This window comes from Camelus dromedarius, chromosome 7 (genome assembly GCF_036321535.1).
Source record: "Camelus dromedarius isolate mCamDro1 chromosome 7, mCamDro1.pat, whole genome shotgun sequence".
NCBI lineage: Eukaryota > Metazoa > Chordata > Mammalia > Artiodactyla > Camelidae > Camelus > Camelus dromedarius.
The window spans coordinates 58821486-58846853 of NC_087442.1; the positions used below are offsets into that span (position 1 = coordinate 58821486).

The window sequence follows — 25368 nt, forward strand, 5'->3', positions numbered from 1 at the left end:
AAGAACAGTGTCCCTTCAGAGATGGTCCCAGAGTGGGCAGGGCTGGACAGGTGACTTGAGACATGGCGGCTGGAGGAAGGTGGGTTTTTAATCCAATATGGCTAGGGTCCTTATAAGAAGAGAGAAATTTGGACACAGACGCAAAGGGAACAGGGCCATGTGAAGACTGAGACAGAAACGGGAGTTTCGCTGTCACAAGCCAAGGAGTGTCTGAGGGTGCCAGAAGCTGGGAGAGTCAAGAACAGATTCACCCCTGATAGCCTTCGGAGCTGCGAGAGAACAGACGTCAGTTGTTTTGAACTGCGCGTCTCATGGCACTTTGTTACAGGAGCCCTGGCAAACTAACACGCCCTCCAAGAGCAGCTCTGCTGCTGACTCCCTTAGTCAGCAGCCACCAGTCAGCTGTCCGCCGCTCTCTGTCTAAGCTGAGCGCTAGGAGTACAGGGATGCATGGCATGAACCCCACCTTCCAGGAACTCGCAGTCCCAGGGGAGCAGGGCCGGGGGGAGGCAGACACACCAGCAGCCAACACTGACTAGCAGAGGGGGACGTGGAATAAGGCAGGTAAGTACTAAACACAGTGAGAGCAAACACACGCACTGCACCCGAGGTAATCGAGGGAGGCTTCGCAGAGAAGGTGGCTCTTGGGCTGGCTGTAAGGAACAAGTAGGAATTCTCTAGAAATGGAAGAAACAAGAACTTTCGAAACAGAGGGAATAGCATTAGGAAAGGACCCCACCATAATGTTTTACTGTTACAGCTGAATCATTGTCCGTGTTCAAATCCATGACAGTGACAACCTATTCATTCAAACAAACCATATACCCTCTGAATTCTGACATTACAGAGAGTTACTCTAAGGTATCCATTCATTTGATGCTCAGAATAGATTTCTCTGTCAAGCAGAATCACCTGTAAAACACCTTTAAAAACGTTTTAAAAATGGAGGTCGTATTATTCATGTGTGGTGAGGCTAACAGATCAGGAGATGACTGCCATTGAATACAAAGTTTGTTACATGTCCTGGGAGGAGGGGGGCACACCACACCAGGGGGTCCCTGTGGGGAAGCTCCAGGGTTGGTCAGGAGGCTGAGCTAATAGAAGAGGATCGTGGGCAAGGACCTTTGCTGTGATTTCTGCAGGAAGGAACAGGCAAGGCAAGGTAAGCAGGCTTAGGATTGGCTGGTTTGGATCATTTCAGGAGGCTCTGGGGTGTAAAGGCTGTTTCCAGTTGTCTGGTACTTTGGGTGATTGGTGGATAGTGGTCTGGACTGTGAGAGCCAGTTAGAGGAGATAGGGGTGCGTGAGTTCCGGATTGGTTAGTTTACACATGAAAGGCATGCTCTGGGTTTGCTGAGTTACTGTCTCTAGGACTTGGCTAGCCCAGGGAGGGACATGCTCTCCAGGGTCAGCAAGGCATCAAGATACCAAAGCACCTGAGATGCAGAACGTAAAAAGGCATGATTAATGCAAACACCTTTCTTACCATTGAGTCTGGTTTAGATAAGGTGCAATTCTACTTCCTAAATTGCCCACCTTAAAGAAATTATTTTGGCATTAAATACTTTTTTCAAATAGTAGGATTCAAAACAAACACCAGTGCCAGGTAACAGGTTCCAATCCTGAGACGCACTGGCCTTTTGCTAGGCCTGGAAGAGGACCTTAGCATTTCTTTCTGTGTGAAAGGAAGGTCAGATTGAGTAACTGTCAAGGAGTCATTTGGACTCAATGAGAGGTAAATTCGTTCATTTACTTGGTGTCAGTCTGTAGCAGGTTGGTTCCTTTGTTTTTTATGCAGTGCTCCCGGAGAACGCCACCCAGTATTCCCACAGATGGAAATGAACAACCCAGCTGTCTGAGGCGTGGCTGTAGCATGCTGATTCCTTTAGGGAATAAGACCTTTTTCCTTTTATTCATCTTCTTTCTGCTTTCTTTCCTTCCTTCCAAAAAAAAAAAAAAAAAGTATCTTGAAAGTTAAAAAGGCAAAATTCTAACATCAGAAGTTGAAATTCTTCCTAGGCGTTTGCTACCATTGACATCATTAGCAATATCAATCCTAAACCTGCACTGACTGCGGTTTTTGCCAAGCACCATTCTCAGGGCTTTACAAGCCTGACCTCATTTTATCCTCCTGATAACCCATTGCGATAGGTATTCTCACACCCCTTGTGTTGGAAATTACAAAACTGAGGGTTAAAGGCGTTTAGGTAACTTACCCTCAGTGGCCCAGTGAGAAGAAAGAGCATGAAAAACAAGGACCCAAACAGAGTCCATCTGATTCCATAACCCTTGTTTCTGACGCCTCTGCTAGTGCTTCTTCACGTGCTTGGAAACCACTTGAGGCTCTTGTGAAAATGGAGATTGTGATTCCTCGCACTTCAGCAGGGCCCTGGGCGACTTCGTCTCTAGCGAGCTCCTGCTGTTGGCCAGCAAGACTGGACTGCTGGCCGGCATTCAGACCTATTCTGTCAGGAAAGCAAGAAGCCCATTTTTCTAAAGGCTAAAGGTCAAAATAAAGGGTGAAGCTACTTGTTCCATTTTAAATCTTCAGATATCACCTAGCTGCAAAAGCTCTTTAAATTAATACACCCTGCAGTTTAGAACAGTTTCCTTTTCCAGGAAAATTTCACATAGTACAGAGTCCCTTTTACACCCTCTCCCCAGACACTTTGTGTTCCCTGTTTAATATTAATATTCCCTGCTTAATGTTAATAAGCATCTTGCCTGAGTGTGGGACATTTGCTAAAACTGATGAGCTAATATTGATACATTAAGTAAAGTGTGCAGGTTACAGTGGGGTTCACTCGGTGTTGTACGTTCTGTGGATTTTGATTCTGCCCTCTTCGGACAGGACCCACACACCAGAGATTTCCCTGGAAATGAGCCTCCCCATGACCTTCTGTCTCCTCAACATCTACCATTTATCATGTGTGCTCTCATTTTCTTATGAAAGAAAAGCATATTTGGTACTTCTGTCTCTACCAAACATGAGAAAATGAAAGACCAGGAAAAGCTTCATGTTTCTGGAAAGTAGATGAGAAAAATCATTTAGTTTCACATGCATTTGTTGACCACCCAGTCCCAGTGATGGTTTGAGTCTGAGATGCTTGATAGAGAACTCCTTTCTCCTGCAGCTTTGTCCTCTATGCTTGCAGCCAGCTAGGATAACTACGATAGGGGAGGTCTGGACACTTCAGGATTGCGGGACACCTCACGTTTTCTAAGGACATCGAGTTCTGGTCCCTGTTCTTGCTGCCTGTCAGCTGCTGCTCCTCTTCCTGCCAAAAGTGGTACCACAGTGGCAGGTTCCTCCCTCAGCGTGGCCCCACTTCCATGCTCCCCCAAGACTGTCTGGGGTTTCTTTGGAATTAAAGGATGCCCAGTTAAATTTGAATGGAGTAGATTCATTGGATTAATCACTTAGTGTATCCATTGGGACTTATTAAATCACTATACACACACACACAGAATTGTTTCTATTTGAAATCCGAATTTAACGGAGTGTCTTTTTGTTTGTTTTTGAGTTACGTGTTGTTTTGCTGTTAAATCTGGCAACGCTACCCCTAAGAGATCCTCCTACGTGCTGAAATATCCACCCAGAGACCAGGTTTCATCTTTGGCTGGGATGTACTCAGTGCTTCCTCCCAAATGAACAAACTCTCTTGAGTGTGTGTGCGTATTTCACTCTAACTTTATAGCCAAAAATGAAGTGCCCTGTCACATTTTTCTGACATAATACTAATAGAGCTTTCTGCTAATGGTCACTCCTTTTTGTCTTTCCCCTCTCACCAAGGCAAACATCAGGACAGTTCTTAAACAGAAATAAATCTGTAAAGGAATGTTCTTCCTATGAATCCTTCCTTGGCCACCATTTCCCCAAGAACAACCTCATAGTTTAGGCTGCCCTTTAAAGTCTTCCCCCAGCTTTATTTTGACACTTTGTGCTGCTACTCACCCTACTCTTTTTACTTGATGCAATTTTGAAAAGCTCCCTTTCCATTCTTCCTTTAATTCATTAGGGACAAGGTACCATGTGATAACAAACTTGCCATCTTTAGTAGATTAGGACTGGTTTCGTGAGAACAACAATTTTAGAGACAAAGATACAAAATATGAAAGATTTGCTCACCCCTCGGCTTAATGAAGCCCTCACATTGGACCTCTGCGCACTGTCTGAGTGTAAAAGAAACAGACGTGTGGATCTCAGGAAGGCTTTGTGGTTTGTTTTTATGTCACCGAAGTTAACAAATGAATGGACTCATTTGTAACTATTTCCCCCAGAAGTTGCTACGGTTTCACGTGGCTCCTCCATTCTCCTCACACTCTCTCCTTCCCCAGTCAGTAAAAGCTCTCAGACCCTTTCAGGTAAAAGCACATGCTGGTCTCTTCCACCACCGCCTTGCTCTAAAATTTAGAGGAAGAAGCCAAAGGAGCAGGTGGTCATCTTGAGGAGTAAATAACTCAAGATCTAAAGCCTAGGCTGTTAGTTTAAAAACTGAGAGGGTTGGGAATTAGGGTGATGCATAAAGAACCCTCAGCAAATGACCAGAACACAGAATTCTCAGTGTGTGAGCTGTTTCTGTCACGGGTCCAGCTTCTTCACAGAACTGGCTCTCACCTGCACAGGAATGCTGTTTAGCATTAGCGTTCGGTGTAGTCAGCCATGTGGACCGTCAGATTAGTCATCCACTGTATTTACTCCACTTGACTATTTTCCCAAATCAGTTCTACCCTCAAAGGCAGAAAAAAACTGCCCCTGCGAAACATTCAAAAGAATTTGCCGAAGTATGTGAATATTTTTTATTTCTTCTTACTTATCCCTGTTATCTGGATGAAATGACAATACAGTTGGGTTTCAGTCCATTAAGCTTGTAAAAATACACTTAACCAGCTTGGGGACGGGGCGTTTTAGTGACCATTGCAGTGAGGCGATTATGACGTTCAGTGAGAGGATTTTTCATCTCTAAATTATATTTCATTATAGCATCTCTCAGTTCTGCTTCTGCAATAATTACGCCCTTTCAGTGCTTCTGCAATAATTACGCCCTTCCTTCTGAAGTTTATAACATTCTAAAAAGATAAGGAGATGAAAAGAGCTTTATCATCTATATGGCAAGGACTTAAGAAGCCAATCGGTAAGGAAAGCTAAGCCAGGTAGACTTCCCAAGGTAGTGAATACAAGGTGACGTGTGGACATCATCGATATTCAACCACTGATTGTTTCGTGTTTGTTTGTGTACAGAAGTGCCTTTAGGGACTTCAGCTTGGAAGGTGACGATCTGACACGTCTCTCTGCTGTGGCTTTCGGTCCCATTGAGGTAGTTGCACTTTTGCCTCAAGAGCTGATGCCACCTGACACTGTATTTTTTTATGTAGTACGATTTTCTTTATAAGAAGTATTATTTTTCCAGAAATTAAATGTGTCCAAAATAATTTAAAATATGCTTAGAGATTTTAAGCTTGTAAAAATTGAATATAACAGATGTGAATTAAAGCCAACTGACTTTTATGCAAGTCCCATTAGCACTAGAGCAAGAAAAAATACTTCACAAATCTGAAAATAGCATGACAATGGGTAAGAGCTGAGGTTCCGATGCGGGACAGACTTTTCATTTAAAGGCACCACTTGTGCACAGACTGCCTGTTTGTTATGTGTCCTCCATGGGGCTGAAGCTCAATTTGGAATAGAGTTGCTCCCCATTATGGAATTATGCAGTGTGACAGCTAGGCCTAATTGCTGATGCAGTAGAGTCCAGATCTCTCTTGAGGCAAATGAGGAAGCTGGAAACCAGAGTATGCGATTTGTCCAAAGTCACAGCTTAGGGCAGATGGACTCAGAGGCCCATTGCCAGACTCGCAGTCAGGGGTTTTTAGCCTTTAGCCAGTTAGACTGTGTGGTACTGCCGTACTGTGTCCTGGTCCACACAACATCTGTTCTAGCTTTCTTCTTATTTGCTTATTAGATGCTGGAGAAGCTACAGACTGCATTACCCAGACTCCCTTTCAGCCCAGTACTCTACCTGTGACTCGGGGAAAAGAAAGAATGACTAGCTGGACTGCGAATCTTACTGATGCTTGAGCACAATTTAATCTTTAGCCCAACTTCTTGAAGTATTGTAGTTAACTGAGGAATCCAAAGACGTTTCCAAGTGTGTTGCACCTAGTTAGGATGGTTTGCTGTGTAAGCTGTAATTTATGGAGTATAGCTGCAGCAAAGAGCAGGAGCCCGGCGCAGGAACTTTGGGAAGCTAAGGGGATGAGAGAAGTGTTTAAGCTCCAGGATCCTCAGCTCTGTGGCTTCCCTGTGCTGATATGACCCACACTCACTTCAGCTTCTTTTCATTTCCTGTGACCAGAGCGTAGCCAGTGCATGTGCTCGTGGGCGAGAAAAGCTGCCCCCAGGGCTTCGGTGATGCTGTTGCTCTGGCGCCTTTCTCCTGCAGCCTTTCTTACAGCTAAGTAGGACTGTGCTGGGTAAGCCTGTTGTGCCTTGGCGGCCTGAATAACATCCAAATGGGGTCTTGCTCTGACGACCTTGCACTGAGGTTCTCCCAGGCACATCCACCTGCGTGTAACTTGGAGGCAGAAGTGAGCACCAGTGATGTGACAGAGCCGTCAGAGCTTTTAGCAGGTGCAACCACAGACGCGTCTGGTGTTGTGGGGCCACGACGATCACTTTCCACCATCCAGACTCTAGCATCTTAGGTATGAGCGGCAGGGATTTTTCCCTTACAACCAACTCGGCTTCTGTGGGATGCATCTCCCGACTCTGCTCCTGCTGTGTAGATTCTATGGGCCAACCAAACCCTTTCAATGTGCATCTTTCCACTAGGTGGAGGGGATTCTTTTTCTGCTACTAAGGACCCTGATCAATAGAGCTAGGGGTTTTTTGTGTTTTTTTTTTTTTCCCTCTCTCTTTTGCATTGAAAGAATCACTCTGAACATTTCCTTCTATTTGGCTGTAACTTCTGTGTAAAACCCTGATTGAGTTAAAGTCATCCCACCAACAGACCCAAAAGGGCAAGATTTCTTTCTGCTGGATTTTGCCTAAAGTTCGGAAGCCCCACACAGCTGCCTCTGACTTGTTTTTGATTTGATGACCACCCACTTAGGTCTTTCAGTCAATCAGTCAGATAGACAGACAGACAGACAGACAGCCACTTGAAGAGGAAGGAATACTGGACCATGGCTTACTCTGCTTGGATCTCCATGGCCATGAGACTTTGGGAAGCCTCTCCGGCCTCATGAACATTAGGAAAGCAGTCGAGGATAAGGAAGCTCTGGAATAAGTTGCCTCACCAAGAGCCTGCTTTGCTCACACAGCAGAGAAGGCAGGAGAACCAGTGCGGTGGGCAGTCCCCATCCACCTCACTGAGGCGAAATACTTCACTCCGTCTCTTGTCAACCACCCGTCGCAGCAGCAGGGCTGGGCTTTGAGAGTCAATGGAACAGTTGGCAACAATATGTTTATGGTCCATCTAATAGATATTGAGACATTGCAAAAGCTGCAAGGAGAAATTAAATGAGAAAAACACAATTCTTTCCCACAAGGAGCCTATGTATTAAATGAAAAATCAGTCTCTTTAAAAAAATTTTTTATTGAATTATAGTCTGCTTATGATGTTGCATTAATTTCTGGTGTACAGCATAGTGATTCAGTTACACACACACATATATATATATATACACACACATATATATATTCCTTTTCATATTCTTTTTCATTATAGGCCATACAAACTGTTGAATATAGTTCCCTGTGCTATATAGTAGGACCTTGTTGTTTATCTGTTTTATATCTAATAGTTAGTATCTGCAATCCCCAAATTCCCAATTTATCCCTTCACCATCCCCTCTCCCTTTCCCCTCTGGTAACCATAAGTTTGTATTGTTTGTGAGTCCATCTCTGTTTTGTAAATAAGTTCATTTGTCTCATTTTTTAGATTCCACGTATAAGTGACATCATGTGGTGGTCTTTCTCTTTCTGGCTTACTCCACTTAATATGATGGTCTCCAGGTCTAACCATATTGCTGCAAATGGTATTATTTCATTCTTTTTATGGCTGAGTAGTATTCCATTGTGTATGTGTGTGTATACACATACACATATCACAACTTCTTTACCCATTCATAAAAAATCAGTCTCTTTTGATGCATTTAGTCCATGTGAGAGGAATTCTGGGGAAGGAGAGAGAGACCAGTGTGGGACCAGAGAGAAGGGAAAGGATTGGTCCAGGGGAGGTAGGGACCCTGAAGATGGAGGTCTCTAAAAATGAAGAGTTGTCATTTGAGAGAAGAGGAGGAAGAGAGAAGACTTTCTAAGCAGGAAAGAAATGGGCTGAACAAAGTAGCAAGGAAATAGGAACAAGGAGAGAACCCCCAGTGAGTGGGCTTCCTTGCTTAAAGCGAGATGATTACAAGCACAGAGCAGAAAAAGTCTGTTCCTTTAGGGCATAAAGCAAAGGGACTTGAACAGAGTCCTGAATCCTGGGTTCCACTGCCTGCCTGTCCTCAAAAGGAGCAAGGCAAGGAAGCAGCAAGTGTAGGCTTCACTTCATTGTGCCACTGCCTCCTGACTGTCTCTGCACTAGGACTCACCTTGTGTGACTACAGATACATAAGCACAGCCTGTAAGTCCTGAATGGAGAAAATGAATGCTGGCTGTTTCTCATCCTGCCCCTTGTATATATGGGAACGCGTCCATCCATTTGATCATTTATGCAATAAGTACCAAGTACCCAATAAAAGCTAATTATTACAACTGAGCACTTACGGGGCTCTGGCCAAATGCATTCGTGTCTGCAGCAGAGACGGATCACTGCCTTCCATTTTTCTCACTATTTGAACCCCCTTTGTACTGGGATGACAGTGGGTCCTGCTGAAAGACTGTATTTCCCAGCCTTTTTGGCAGATGTGGCCACAGTTCTGGCCAAGAGTAGTTGGATACAAGTCTTCTGGAAAAGCTCCTTAGAAGGGATGTAGACTCGGCCTTAACCCTTCTTTCTTTGGGCTTCCTGAAACGTGAACGTGTTATTGGAGCGTCTCTCGCTACATTAAGGCGGGTGAGGGTGACATCCAAGCGCTGTTGATGGTGGACCAGGAAGCCACAGGCAGCCGCCTCTCTGCCGACAGCACGAAGTAGCCGTGCCAGGCTGTTACTGCCCCGTCTCCTCTTCTTGTACGAGATAAAAACCAGTGCCCACTTCTCTTGTTTACGCTGCCCTCAATCCCTAAGTGACACAGTCTACTATCTCAGTCAGTCCTCACCACCCCATGCTCTTAACATCTTTAAGAGCGGGAAGAATTGATAACAAATAAATAAGCAACACCAGCAACGAACCTTCCTACCTGACAGTTAACTCACAGCATCCAAGAGGGGAGAACAGTTCAGTGTGTCTCCCTTAGTCACTTACCGGTCTATACTAAGTGCTTATAGAGCCAACCTTATCAACCCCTCCTTCTTCTTTTCCTTCACCTGCATCCTATCCATCTTTTGGTGTCTTGTCTCCTCCCCTCAGGACTCTCCTTCTTCTTTTTGGCTCTGGACCCAATGCACAGCCATCTGGGCTCTCGGTTGTGTCCTGGCAGAGCTGGAACGGAGCGGGAGTCGGAAGCGGGGGGTGGGGTCAGGGTCTGAGAGCCAAACAGGTTCAGGTGAAAGGCCTCTAAGCAGGGGAGAAATGAGCTAAACAACATACAGAGGAAGTAGGAAGGCAGAGGGAGCAGTGAGTGCATGAAGCTGCTTCCTTAAAGAGAAAGGATTAACATGGAGGAAGGAAGGAAAAATCTGAATGTAAAGGAAAAAGGCTTGGGCAGAATCCCAGGATTCTGAATGTAGGAGGATTAGACTGGAGGGGAAAATGTCTTTCATGGGTCTGAGGATAAAACATCTGAAGATAAACTGAGATGTTTATTTCAAGTCTGAGGCTAAAACATTTCATGATAGACTGAATTCTAAGACTGATCCCCTTTTAGTATAGTCCATTGCATTACTGCCCACCAGAATATTTGTTCGCCTGTGTTACAGAAGATCCCCCATTATTACCTTAGTCCACACCGATAGAGTGTAAATGCCTATCCGTGAGCTATCAAGTGAGTGTGTGACCGGAGCTGCCTACAGCAATCAGGGTGCTGACTCACTAAGCCATAAACTGACTGTAGATAGCAGCACGTTCCAGGGCTGGATGGCTCAGACGTCTTTGACACCTACTCTGGTTGCATCACCTCCTTTCCCTCAGTCCACATTTATGGCCCCTGAGAGTTCCTATGACCAGTTGATTGAGGAAGAAAAAAATTCAGTCCTGATTTAAAGATGTTTCTGCACAACATGCTGGCACTGACCAGCAGTGACCGGCTTTAGCATTGTAATCCTGGGCAGAACTTCCAGCAGTTTGATTGTTCACTTTGCACCAGAAGATGGACAAAAGTATGTATTTACATTGATTGATGGGTAGTTGTTAACAGTTGAGTCAGGACATCAGGGACTTGGATACTGGGAGATATCAGACACGGAGGTCTCGGAAGGGATAAGGGTGAACCTCTCAGAATGAACAGAGTGGGAAAATATTTGTATCCCATATAACTGGTGATCAAAAGTCATCAGAGGAGGTTCCCAATAATGGGGTGAACAGATTAACATGGTGTGTGGATGTCAGCCATTCTCTCCCCAGCAACCCCAGTGCTTACTCAGTGGCCCCATGTACAAAGGGGCCGTGATGGGAGGAGTGGAGGTAGCCCCTCACCAAGGCTGACCTGGCTGCCACTATTGCTGAGTGCCTCATATGCCAACATCAGAGATCAGTGCCTGCCCCTGATGTGCCAGTACTCCCCGGAGGGACAAGACAGATGCCTGCTGGTAGATTCATTACATTGGTCTCTTCCCTGCATGGCGGAGGCAGGGTTTGTCCTCACTGAAGTAGGCTATAGTCTGGATATGAATTGGCCTTTCCTATTTCTAGTTCGCTGCCAGCACCATACCTTGTGAATCTGGACTGCTTCATTCATCATCATGGTGTTATGCAAATATCACTCCTCATCAGGGACCTTATCTCAGAGCAAAAGAAGTGAACAGGGAGTCCATGCGAAAGAAATTCATTAGTTTTCCAACACCCATCACCTACAGCTGACCTAGGAGAATGATGGAACAGCTTTATTGAAGACTCAGCTGTGGTGCCAGTTGGGAGATAATATCCTGAAGGTACAGGGTTCTATTCTACAGGATGCAGTTGACACTTATTAATCAGTGACCAACATATAATATGTCTCTCCCATAGTCCAAATACATGGGTCCAGGAACCAACATACGGAATTTCTGTGGTTCCCCTCACTGCTAATAATCCAGGTGCGGAATTTTTTTTTTATTGAAGTATAGTCGATTTACAATGTTTCAGTTTCTGGTGTACAGCATAGTGATTCATTTATACATAAATATATATTCCTTTTTATATTTTTTCATTATAGGCCATTACAAGGTATCAAATATAGTTCCCTGTGCTATACAGTAGGACCTTGTTACCTCTTTTATTTATATAGTAGTTAGTATCTACAAATCCCGAATTCCCAATTTATTCCTCCCCACCCTCTTTCCCCACTGGTAACCGTAAGTTTGTTTTCCATGTCTGTGAAGACTTGTCTAGACAGTCTACAGACTGTCTCTGTTTTGTAAATAAGTTCATTTGTGCCTTTTTTTTTTTTAGATTCCACATAATAAGTGACATCATATGATATTTTTCTCTTTCTGGCTTACTTCACTTAGTATGACGATTTCCAGATCCATCCGTGTTGCTGCAAATGGCATTATTTTTTTATGACTGAGGAGTATTCCATTGTGTAAACATACCACAGCTTCTCTATCCAGTCATCTGTCGATGGACATTTAGGTTGCTTCCATGTCTTGGCTATTGTAAATAGTGCTGCTATGAACATTGGGGTGCATGCATGTATCTTTTCAAATTAGAGTTTCCTCCGGATATATGCCCAGGAGCAGGGATTGCTGGATCACAGGGTAAATCTATTTTCAATTTTTTAAGGAATCTCCGCACGGTTTTTCATAATGGCTCAGTTGCAGAATTTTCAGTTCCTATCCCCACAATTTTGGATTTTGCCAGTTTAGAAGGGAGAAATATTTTCATCAATGGACGTGGCTAAGAGTTGACCCCAGCTCTTGCAGTTATCAGCTGTTGGACCTCTAGTAAGTTATCTCATTTCTCTAAGGTTCAGATTTTCTGTCTATAAAACGGAGAAAGGACTAGCATTCCCAGTCATAGGGAAGTTGAGATTTAAATGAATCCATGTACATCCCAGTGCCTGCCATATAATGAGCCTTCTCTGTTAGCTGTATGTGCTGGCTAGCAGTTTATTGCACATCCTCTCCAAATCAGGTTACATCACCAACTCTGTAATAATGGAGATTGCAACATTCCTCCTTTGCAGTGAGCACAGTGTTAAGCTTTGTCAGTGGAAGGTTATCGCAGGAGGAGGGATTTCTCTCCCTGATCACACAGGGCTGTCATATTTGCTTCTGGCTCCTGTGTGTGGCTGTCAGTGGCACGTATGTCGGGATATCCCGTGGTACTCTGCCCCACCTGTATGCCCAGGATGTATGGTCTCCTGTCAGGCTTGTAGCCTGGCCTGGCCTGGTGATCATGTCACAGCATGGACCCTGAGCACCCCGAGCCTCGTGGCGGTGCCCACAAGCAGGCTTCTGATGCGCCAGCTCGCTGTGTGCGCCTGACACCAGCCTCAGGCTGCCGGCTCCCCCTGAGTTTATTTCTCAAGGTCTTGCAGACGCGTGCACTGCCTTCCCCAGGCCGCACACTGCCAGCGAACAGGATCCCTAAAACCCCAACTTCCTCTGCAAGCCTGCCTGCCAGCCTCAGCATACCTGCTAACAGGTAGTTTCCTGCTTGCTCAGCAAATATAGTCTAGTTCTTGCCTGGGCAACGGAGTAGACATCTCTGCTGTTGTGTGAGCGGCAGCCACACCTCTCCTGTGGGCTCTGAGTCCCAGCCTTGGGGAGGGCCCTGCCTTCCAGTGTCCTTCCCTGGGTTCTCTCCCTCAGCCCTCCGTTATTCTCAAGAGTTCTCTTCATATCTTTAGAGTGACTTCCCTATTGTGTTTAGTACTTCTATTAACCTTTCTATGTTCAAGTAAACGGTAGCTTCTGTCTCCAGGATGGATCTCACACACTATTTTTAGATACTATTATTTCACTCAACAAATCTTTACTGAGTTCTTGCAATGTGGGCAGCGCTATCCTAAGCAGTAACGAGATATCGGTGAACAGGACAGAATTCCTGCCCTGTGAACTTGTATTCTCTCTAGGAAGACAGATTGGGGCATCAGAGTTAAATGCTGTGCGATGTCTTTGGCTCTAGAAGGTAAAAGGGTGCCACTCACGTATTTCATAACGCTAAGCTTTGAGGTAAAACTCACATCTCCTCCCTACTTCAGAAATGTTGGTTTAAAATATTGACTAATTCAAATCCAGTTCATTCAAATGTTTTTACCATAATCTTTCTGTTGTATTTTAAAATCAAACTGCTTTTGAGTGAGGCTGTCTTGCAAGTTCACTATGATATACATTTTGAATTTAAAATTTTACTATGCTTATACCCTGGCACTGGTTCTCCTTTCAGTCATCTAATGTGAGTGACACTAGGTATGTCATTAAAATGCATATAGTTATTCTTTCAAAGTTGCTTAGCAACAATTATTCAACATTCAGTTCTGATTAGCTTTTGCACTAAGATGTTTTGAAACCCTGAAAAGGGTGTACTATTTCAGGTATCTAGCATTGAATTCTATTACTTCTTTGCTAAGATAGCACAAGTTAATCTTACAATTTGTACAAATATGATACATTTATTAAAACCCATAATAACTGTCGATTGAACCCAGCATTTCTGCATGTTTCCGTCAGACCTGGAGATAGCCAGAACACAAAACTAGTTGCAATAAGTGAATTTGTGTTTCAAATTCACTAATGCTGAGAGTCAAGAGGCATTTCATCAAATAAATTTTGAAAATAGAAGAATGATAAATGTGGTTAGGCTAGATAAACTTACCAGCCTCTTCAAATTCAATAATTTTATATAAATCTAATTGACATTACGAAAACCTCTAGTTGTTCTGCTATCTATTACCTATCTATTATCTATTACCAAAAGAATCAAATTAGAAACCAAAGAGAAAGTGCAAACAACCCTCAAGTGTTGTTCATTGCAGAACCAAGTTTATTTGAAACACATCAGCAAAAAATGGTGCAAAGGGCTAGAAAACAAAGAACTTAATATAAAAAATGAATTAAAGCAACAAGTGCAAACACAAAAGTAACATTCTTTATTTTCCCTCGCAAACAAGTATGTTCTTATATTGACCAAGTTCATGAAGTATTATGAATATATCAAAATTGTGGAGTTATGCTAGAAGAAGCTAATTATGCTAAATGAAAGAATACTTGTGGTTGATCCTTAAATGAAATAATTTGTTTTATTTATTCATAATTCGTTATTGTTGTTGTTTGTTTTTAACAAGGCAGTAGAACTCAATCCCAGAAATTCATCAGAATTTCCTAGAGAGATTTTTAAAACCCAGGGCCTGTCCCACATGGAATCTTCAGTGAGCACCCAGTAATTACTATTTTTAAAGAGCCATCAACATACTCAACAGTTAAATGCTGTTTAATAAGGCCCAATATGCAGAGTGCGGGGGTGGGCTGGGGAGTTGTCAATATCTTTGTCTTCCCAGTCTTTTTTTTCTTTCCTATGATCATAAGCAAGTATCTCCAAAAGCCTTTGTCTATGTAGAGATTTTATTTTATTATTTCTCTCCTTCATTTGGTGTTATTTTATTTTTTGGTGTTTATATATATTTTTATTGACATATAGTCAGTTTACAACATGTCAACTTTTAGGGTACAGCACGATGCTTCAGGCATACACGAACATACATATATTCGTTTTCATATTCTTTTTAACCATGTTACTACAAGATATTGAATATAGTTCCCTGCACTGTCCAGCATGAACTTGTTTATCTATTCTATATGTATCAGTTAGTGTCTGCAAATCTCTAACTCCCAATTTATCCCCTCCCGCCACCCCCACAACAGTAACCACAAGTTTGTTCTCTGTGTCTGAAAGTCTGTTTGTTTTGCAAATAAGTTTATCTTTTTTTAGATTCCACATAGGAGTGATATATGGTATTTTTCTTTCTCTTTCTGGCTTATTTCACTTAGAATGACAATCTCCAGGTCCACCCATGTTGCTGCAAATGGCATGATTTTATTTTTTATGGCTGTGTAGTATTCCATTGTATAAATATACCACAGCTTCTTTATCCAGTTATCTGTCAATGGACACTGAGGTTGCTTCCACGTCTTGGCTACTGTAAATAAGCTATGACCATTGGGGTGCATGTATCTTTTTGAATTAGGGTTCCCTCTGGATATACACCCAGGAGTAAGGATTGTTTCTGGTTTGCAGCTGCTAAAGTAATTCTTACATGAACATCCTTGCATAGTATCCTACACCTCCACAAGTGTACAGGATTATCTAGTGTACATATGTAGAAGTGGTCTTGTGGGATGTAAAGTAATATTAGTTAACAGTACTAGCACTTAACAATGATTACAAACACTTTCTAGTGTTTATTATTTTCTAGGTATTGTTCTGAGCTGTTCACATGCATTAATTAACTCATTGAATCATCACAAAAATCTTATGAGGGCAAAAATTGGTTCCAGGGAGCATGGGCTGGAGTAGGAGAGACAGAATCCTACTCTTTGTGTTTAAAGACATACGCTAAAGCTCACAGAACTAGAAAGATGGGATTCAAAGCCATATAGTTGGTAGCAGAGTCTGCACTCCACAACCACATCATAATGCAGTAGTATTTATGGACTATAAACATCTTCAAATTTGTAAGAGAGTGTCATAATGTTTTCCAAAGAGGTGATACTAATTTATACTCCCACTAGCAAGATAAGGTATTTCCATTATTTCCCATCTTTGATAATGCTTGTTATTGTCAGTTTCTTTATTCTGGTTAATCTGGAAGTTGTGCAGTGCAATCTCATTGTGGTTTATATGTGTTTATTACAAATGAGGCACGGGATTTTTTTTGTTTACCGATCATGTGGTTTTCCTATTTGTGAATTTCTTGTTGAAGTTTTTTTTGCCCATTTTCTATTGGACTTCACACTTTTCTCATTGATGTGCAGTAATTCTTTAGGCATTCTGAATACTGTTTCTTTGGCCATTATATGTGGTGCAACCTTCTCTTCGTATTCTAAGGCTTGCAATTGCATTCTTTACTGCTTTTAAAGAAAAAAAAAACATGTTAATATATGCAGATTTATTCACTTTTTTCCTTTACAGTTAGGCTGGTTATGTCTTACTTTGAAAAATCCTCTCCCACCCCAACATTTTGATGATATTCTCTGTATTATATTCTTATAGTGTTGTAATTTTGCCTTAAACATTTCAATCTTTAAGGAACCTACAAACAATTCTAGGCATCAAAAAAGTGTTGTTCTCCCGCCCCCCACCCCAAACAAATTGTCCCAGAACCATTTATTGAAAAGGAGTCCCTTCTCCACCATCATTATGGCAATGGCAGTACCACCAGTGCCGTTAACCAAACCCCCGTATAATAAGGTGCTACACTGTCTCCATAGCTATGGTTATATTTGGGTCTCTCCCAGGCAGGGTAAATTCTAGTACATTGTCCCTCTTAGAGTGTGCCTTGACTATTTTTGGTCCTTTGCGTATTCATATAAATTTTAAAATGTGCTTGTCAATTACAAAAAAAATTTTGGAATTTTGATGAAAATCCCATTGAAATTACAAGCCATTTGGGGAGACTTAAGATATTTATAATACTGAATATTTAAATCTTTGAGCATGGAGTACAACTTCATTTAAGTCTTCTTCGGTGTCTTTAAGTAAAATTTCAGTTTTCTCTAGAGTTCTGAACATCTTTTGTGAAATTGCTTCTAAGTATTTAATACGTGTTGGCATTTTAATCATACTTTTATACATTTTCATGTTTGTTGCTGCTCTATGTAGAAATGCAAGTGATTTTCATATAGCAATTTTTGCATCTAACAAACTTATGAAATTCTCTTATTCATTCCAATAATTTGTAGATACCTTTAGATTTTCTACATACACAATAATATTATGAGACTAACAGTTTTGACTTGAAAAGCTGTGATGACAGACTGCCTTGTCTTTTTCCCAGTTTCAAGCAGAGAGCTTTCAAGGATTCATCATTTTTGCTGCAGATGTTTGGTAGAAACCCTTTACTCAGATTGATGAAGTGCCCTTTATACCTAGTTTGTTAAGAGTGTTATTATCATGAATGAATGGTAAATGTTAAGCAAATGCTTTTTCTGCATCTAATGAGACGGTCATGCGTAAACCTCCTTTAATTTGATTATGTGGAAGATCATAGTTATTTACTGTCTAATGTAAAAACATCTTTGGATTCCTGGCATAAACCTGACCAGGTCATGATGAATCATCCTTTTCTAGATTTGTCTTACTGATACTTAGAAACACAGATGCAAAATCCTAAACTAAGTGAAATTAGCATGTAATTTTCCATTCTCATACCATCGTTCAGTATCAGGAGTTTGCCAGTCTCATAAAATGAGTTAGTGAGTAACCCTCTTTTTCTACTCTCTGGAAGGAATTAAGTTTGGAATTATTTATTGAAATATTTGGCAGCACTCACCAAAGAAGTTATTTAGGCCTAGAATTTTCTTTCCAGGAATATTCAATTAATAACTATAGAACCATTCTTTGTCTGTTTTGGTAAGCTATGTATTTCTAAAAATGTGTCCATTTATTCTATATGATAAAAATTTACTGGCTTTTAGTTCTTCATAATGCCATATATATTTAACATTACAACAGAAATAGTTATGTCCTCTTCTTCACTCCTGATACTGATTGTATGTTCTTTCTTTTAACCAACTTTGCCAGAGATTTGTCACTGGTAAGTCTTTTTCAAGAATGAACTTTTGATTTTTTAAAAATTACTTTCAGCCCTTATTTTGATTTTCTTCCCTTTCCTTTAAGATTATTCTGTAGTGTTTTTGTAATTTATTAAGTTAGATGCTTCTCTCATTAATAATCAGCCTTTGTTTCTTTCTGCTAGATACACTTAAGGTTATCAATTTCCTTCAACCACTGCTTTAGCTAATAACTCATAAATTTTACTAAGTATTTCACTAATGTTCAGTTTCACTTATATTTTAGGCTCTGTTCAGATTTCTCAGTTGATTCATGGGTTACTTGGAACTGTATTAACGTCCTAAAATATAGGGCTCTTTAATCACTTCTTGGGTAAATACCAAAATGATCCTCCTAGTGAGCTAAACCTTTCATTATATGAAGTTACTTTCTTTTGCAGTGTTTCTGCCTTAAATAATTTTTTTAGATATTATATCTATGTCAGGTTATTTGTGGTTGGTATAACTTTTACCATCATTTTACTTTACAACCTTTGTAGTTTGTGCTTTAGATGTGGTCTCTAACAGCAATAACTGGTTTCATTTTTCAACCAGTTTAACAACCTGCCTTTAGCTGGATAACTCAGTCCACTTATATAGTTAGTATAATTTTTAATACTTTGGATTATATTTAATATCTCAATTTTTATCTCTCTAGTTAGCCTCCCTCTTCTATGTTTTTCTCTTTACTTTCCTTATTTTATAACAAGTATTTTTCCTGTTTCATCTTCCCCGTCTACTGGCTCGGAGGTTATATACTCATTTCTATATGACAGCCACTCAAATGTTACATAGAAATGAGTTATACGCTAGAAATCATATTTATACTTGAAGTTAGTCTCTTCTCAGACCATTTACACTTAGAGCATTTATTCCAATCACTACCCTGACAACTTATATATTATTCTTGTGTTTTTTCTATCCCTCCTTTTTTAACCCCGGGAAACATCAGTATTATTACCTATGGTAAATGTTTCTTTAGATTAATCCATATTTACAACCATCTTGGTCCTTCATTCCTTCTTTCATCACCTTCATACCATATAAAGCGCATCCTTTAGAATCCCCTTTCATAAGAAACTGCAAGGTGGCAACCTTTGCTGCTTTGTAGTCAGAAACTGGCTATATTCCACCATCATTCTTGAAATGTATTTGCTAAGTAGAGAATGTTAAGTTGAACGTTATCTTTCTCTCACACATTAGCGACAGTCACCCAGCTGCGTTCTGACTGCCGTTACTGCTGGTGAGAAGTAAGCGAAAAGAGACTCGCTGATGCTGCTCTTAGGGTTCTCCGAAGGTGACTTCTGTTTTAGCTGCTTTTGTAAGTTTTTGTCTTTAGCATCTACTGTTTCACTGTGGTTTATCTAAGTGAGGAGTTCATATTTATCTGCTTTGGAAAAATCTGTGGACTGGTATTTTTCATTTATCTAAAAATTCTCAGCAAATCTCTCTCCAAATATTGCTTCTGGGCCACTACCTATTTGGAACTATTACTGGCTATATGTTAGACCCTTTTTGCTTTATCCTATTGTACTTTCAAGGTCTTCTTCTATGTCACATTCTGGATCATTTCTTCTGTTCTATTTTGCAGTCATTGATTCTCTTTTCAGGCCCATCTAATCTGCTAAACCTCTCCATTGTTTTATTTTTAATTTTAGTTATTTTTCCATTCCTAGAACTTTTACCTGGTTCTTCAAATATGCTAGGTCAGTTTTTATAATGCTTTGTTCCCTGCAGGTATTTTAAAACTTTTTAGTTTTTACACATACACACTTATGTTTTACATTATATATGTGCTAATTCCAAAGTTGTTTTCTTGTGTTCTGCTGCCTTTCATTCATGATGCTAGTCTTCCTTATGGATTTTATTTAAACTTAAGCTATACTTCCTAGGAAATTGATTCATGATCCCAGCATCCTCCAAAGATGTGTTTACATCTGCCAAGCACTCATTCTGAGACCACCAAATTCATAGCCTTAAGTTTTGTCGGTTTTAGCACCTGGATGACTTGAATTTGGGGTGGCCTTCAACCTTGCACAAACACTGGAGCAGGTGTGCTTCTGGCTCACTCTTACCCTGAGGGGTGTAGTCCTTAGGGGCTGGCTTTCTCTGCCTCAGGTGGACTGTGTGCTTTGTTGTCTGTCCACTATGTTTTAAAGGACCATCAAAACCAAAGCTGAAATTCACCCTCAGGGCAAAAGAGGCTTCAGCAGTTTCACTTAGATATTATTGGCCTTGTAATTATTTAATTTCTTAGGATATTGCCAACTCTAAATGCTTCTCAAAAATGCTTTTACATTCTACCTAGAATAATCCAAATACCTCTCCCACTCCAAACTGCAAGCAGGAAAATTATATGATCAGATTTTACATATCAGTAAGGCAGTGTTTATAGCCACATGGAGAACAGTACATTAATGAGCATGCTGAAGACAAAGATGCTACATATAGGTTACTGCAGGCAAAAAGAATTCTAAGTCTAAAATATCAGACTAAGTAGAGAGAAAGTAATAATTTTGAAATAGTAAAGCAGTTTGCTTTAATTATACAAGACACCACCTCAAGATACAGTAATTTAAAAGAACTGTCAGTTAACTTACAATTGGCAATTTGGGCTGGGATCAGCTGAGCAGTTCTTCTGGTCTTGGCTGGGCTCGTTGACGGATCTGCAGGTGGCTGAGAGCTAGCTGGTCTCGATGGCTTCAGCTAGGATGACTTCCCCTCTGTTCCACGTCTCCCATAAGACAGAGATTGTTCACATGGCAGTTGGGAGTGGACAAGGCTCTGAGGCCTAGAGCCTAAGTTTACATGTCACTCCCCATATTCTTCTGAGCAAATCAAGGAACAAGGCCAGTCCAGGTTTGGGGAATTGTAAAACAGATAAGAATTCTTTATAGGAGGAGCTGCAAAGTCACACTGCCAAGGGGATGTGGGTACAAGGAGTGATGGAGAATTATGGCTGTTGTACAGTCCATCACAGGGAGTTGTCAGAATTGCTGAATAGTGATGAGGCCTCCAGGGAAACTGAAATCTAGGCTAAATTACAGAATTCTGAACTAGTGAACTGGGTATATGTTAATATCATTCATTCCCTGAGGTGGGAAGAAAAAGGACTTTAATATGAGTTGGAAATGTCAAAAAGAATTTCAAACACAGATCTGATGTTTAGAAATGAGATTTGGGTTGGTGTTACAATTTAAGAGTATATCTAATTATGTGAAGCAATAGATATGTGAACTAGGAGTCCTAAAAATGAAATCCCAGAAAAACATCACTATTTGGGGGGAAAAATTATAATGTAAAGGAAGGTTAGGTGGTGTACAAACCAACAAGTAGTGATTTAAAAGCACTAGAGAATTAAAAACACTATCGAGCCTCAGAGGATAACATACCAATCTTATACTGATTAATATCCTATTAATTTTGGCAAGTGAGTGGTTATCTTGGTGAGAGCAGCAGAGGTGAAAGGAAAAGGAGACAACATTGTGGGTTTGCAAAATGGCTGGCTGCAGTGAAGTATCACAGACGAGGGCAGATTGGGATGGAAATGAAGACAGTAAAGGACTGACAGTAAGTAAACTGAGTGGTCAAAAGACTAATGAGTTCCCCATTCTCTGACACTGCTGGTTTCAGCAGTTCCCACATCCTTAGTGTCTCAGTATTTACACAGCACACCAGCAGTAAACACACAGAAAACCACAAACCCACAAGAGTTTCACTTATAATACCCTAACAATTTAGTACCTGTTGGACATTACATAGCCTCTCAGACACTGTGATCATGTTGGACATTTTCTGTTAATAGTTTTTGTGTGGTATTTGCTTTTATCACAGCAATCACTAAAGCCCAGCTTCACAAAGATGACTCATCCAGAAGAAATGCTGCAATAGTAAAACTGAAATACCTTAGGCTAGTAGCTTGTGTAGTGTCCTATAAACACGGCTGTGATTTCCCGCAGTTTAAAATATCCTGCAGCACCCTGTGGGTTCTCTGTGTTGCCTCAGGGCATCTCAGTTCACAATTTGGGAACTACAGCTCTATCCTTGTTTTATTTTTCTCCATCGTACTAACCACCCTACATAGTTTGTTTATTTTGCTTCTCCTCTTAAGAATGTAAGTTCTGTAGGGAAATACATTTTGTCTTTGATAACTGCTGTATTCTAGTCCCTAGAATGACGCCTGGCTTATGATGTAGGTATTTATTAGGTATATCTCAGTAGGTATTTATTAAAAGAATGACCAGGTGCAGCAGGAGTAAAACACTGATCAAGATAAGAAACAATGAAAAAAGCATGGAATGTTGTAATTCATAATTGCAGATGTGGCGCTTTATTCACTTCTGAATAAAGTGGGCTTAAGTGTAGCCAGGAAGATGGGAGATTGAATTACTGAAAGTGAATAATAAACCAGCAAAGAACCATGAGGCTACCAGGTAAATCAACCAGATGGATTAATACTAAGATGACCAAAATGATGGCAAGACTTGAGATGAAGAGGTATGAGCTAGGTAACAAAGAACAAGGATGGAGAATTCTAAAGGGAGGGTGACAGTGCCAGGATGAAAGGGACAACAGGAGAATCTAAAGGATCTACAACTCCCACGTCACAAGACACAGAAGCGCTGTCCTTGTAGGTGTTAGTACTGTAAAGAGTTTGAGGACATAATGTATTTGTTCATGATGAAATGGTTCCTGCATGCACGGTTAGAGGTTAAACTTGAGGGCAAGAGCTTTATCTTATTGTTCTACTCCTGGAGCCTGTTAGAATGTAAAGACTAATTACTGATTGACTGCTTATCTTCTATGAGAATCAACCTCCAGACTAAAGAGGGGCGGAAGAAAGGACTTAGAGACCTTGCAGCCCTATACAAAGAGAAACCATAAAACAGCACAGAGAAAATAGGGATCAACTGTTAAAAGAGCAAACACAATTGCACTTGAAAAATGGTAACTTCAGAATCTTACAGTAAACATGCAAAATTAAACATACAAGTCATTTTAGTATGTAATATTTTAAAATTCATAAACATTTTAGGATGTGAATGGGATTATAGTTTGATTTTTTTCAATTAATAATGAAGTGTTTTTATCTCCCCATGCATCAGGCCATAAATGAGATTATCAAGTTAAATACAGACTATTTAAGGGGTGATCTGTTACTACAAGCACCACAGAAATGTGTTATACATTACATAATCTATTATACAAATGATAATACATATAATACTGGATCTCAAAGCTTCTTTTTTAACCTTTCATTGTAGATCAACAATGACTCAGAGAGAAAGGACATTTTAAAGAATCATCATATATGTAATATTAAAGCAGAAATGATGAAAACTTACAGGGTAACAATGTATTTAGATAATAACCTTAGAAATTTCACATCTATCATCATGATATACTTACCAACGAAGCCAAAGCCATGAAGAAGCTAATGCTTGAACAAGAAAAGCATTAAAAACAAACTTATGTATAAAAATTTTTTCAGCAAAATTTCACAAGCTTGTCCATTTTACAGCCATTCTTTCTGGTTTAGTCAAAAAAAAATAATAATAAGCAAAACACCAAATCAAACCCAGCAAGTACTGTTACTTCAATAATGCAGTTTCACCCACTCCTGATCTGTGTATTATAGAGAGCATTCATAATCATTAACACTAGGCATTCTCAAAGCCTAAAAACCTTAAAGAAGCAAATTTTATAAACCAATGATAGTTAAAATAAGGGGTTCTGAAATTTAAATGCTTTGTTAAGCTTTATTGTACAGACTAAAATTTTGGTTTCTTGGATTCAGTAATACTAAATTGTCTATTGGGTTTAGTGGCTTCTTGCATCAGCTCCTGCAACTGTCCAATCTGTTCATCACGAAAGTCATTAAGTTTTTCTTCCGGTAGGGAGGTTCCAAAACATGCTTTTTCAGTTGAATTCTGTCTGTTTTCATTAGCTTGTTGCCATAGCACTGCTGCATAAACCTAGTAAAAAGAAAAAGGAAAGGAAAGGTAGAAATATAAAATTAAAATAAGATCTGTATTCATTAAGCATTGAAGGACTTGGAAGAATTCTAATTCCAAGCTACCTATTTTTCTCCGTCACTGAGTCTTCTGTATTTGGTGAAGACGACACTAACAGTATATCTGTGTCTTTACTATTCAGTGACAATTTCGAATACATTTTTTTTAAGCACCTTAAATTTTACCAAAATCCTTAGTCTGGAAATCTAGATGGTTCACTTGCAGGCTTCAGGAGCACGCATATCACTCAAAAACCATATGCAAAACTATGTATACAAACGTGCACACGGTCCTGAGGCCGTAATTTTCATCAGATTTTTCAAAGGGGGAGCCATGGGGTCTTACTGGTTTAAAAGCGGGTCTCAAAATTCATTAGGTTCATTCCCCTGTCTTAAATTTTAAAACTAATTTAAATCACATTTAGAGAGAAAAACTTTTCAAGTCTTTAAGCTTTCAATATTTAACAGCCATCTTTGATGCCAGGAAAAAAATTCCTACATTTTTCATGCTATAATTTTTCTCAATCAGCTTCAGCCTAATGTTTCAACTTCCATTGTCTTATAAAGCAGATTCTCACTCTAAAATCAATCTTTTTAATCAGGCAGGAAGTACCAACGTATTGCAGTTCTTGAAGTTAAAAGATTACGTGCACCCTCTAGGTAAGTAAACAAATTAGCTAACTCTGGATAATTCTGCTATTCTAGCTAGTTTAAGATAAATTAAAAACAATATTTTCTGCATGTTTTACAGAAACCCATTTCATGTAATTAACAAGTACCAGAAAAAGATTGCACACCCTCTAGGTTTTATAAATCCCATTTTTAAGGAAGTACATGCCCCAGAGCAGGGTTTCTCTACCTTGGTACTATGAACAAATTGGATAATTTGGAAACTATTTCGTAGTGGGGTGGGTGGGAGTCTGTTCTTGTACTGTAGGATGTTCAGCAGCATCTCTGGTCTCCACTGACTAGATGCCAGTAGCATCCCTCCCTTCAGAAATGTCTCCAAACATTGCCAAATGTTCCCTGGCAGGTAGACCTGCCCAGGTTGAGAACTACTGTCCTAAAACTTTCTAACACGTAGACAGGTAGCATGCAAAGAAATGTTCACTGTGACACTGTTAAAGCAACAAACTGGAAACAATCTAATTGTACTTCGGTGGGAGAAAGGACAAGTGTTCATTTAGAGACTTCTTCACAATCCATTGACAGTAAGTGTACTAAATGTCTGTTTTGGAGATTTATTGATGTTAATACAATCAGAATCCAAAAAAGCAGGTTTAAAAAGTATTCATTTGCAGAAATGGAGAAACCAATACTCAAATTCTTATGAAAA

General features: G+C 40.3%; 1 protein-coding gene across 1 annotated transcript in view; it reads right to left on the reverse strand.

Moving 5' to 3' along the window:
- Positions 1-20530: 20530 nt before the first annotated feature.
- SDHAF3 (succinate dehydrogenase complex assembly factor 3) overlaps positions 20531-25368 on the reverse strand; it is a 71083-nt gene continuing 66245 nt past the window's right edge. The window contains exon 2 of the mRNA XM_010979639.3: positions 20531-23994. Coding sequence (XP_010977941.2) covers positions 23791-23994 — 204 coding nt within the window. The 3' untranslated portion in view covers positions 20531-23790. The remainder of the gene's footprint in view (positions 23995-25368) is intronic.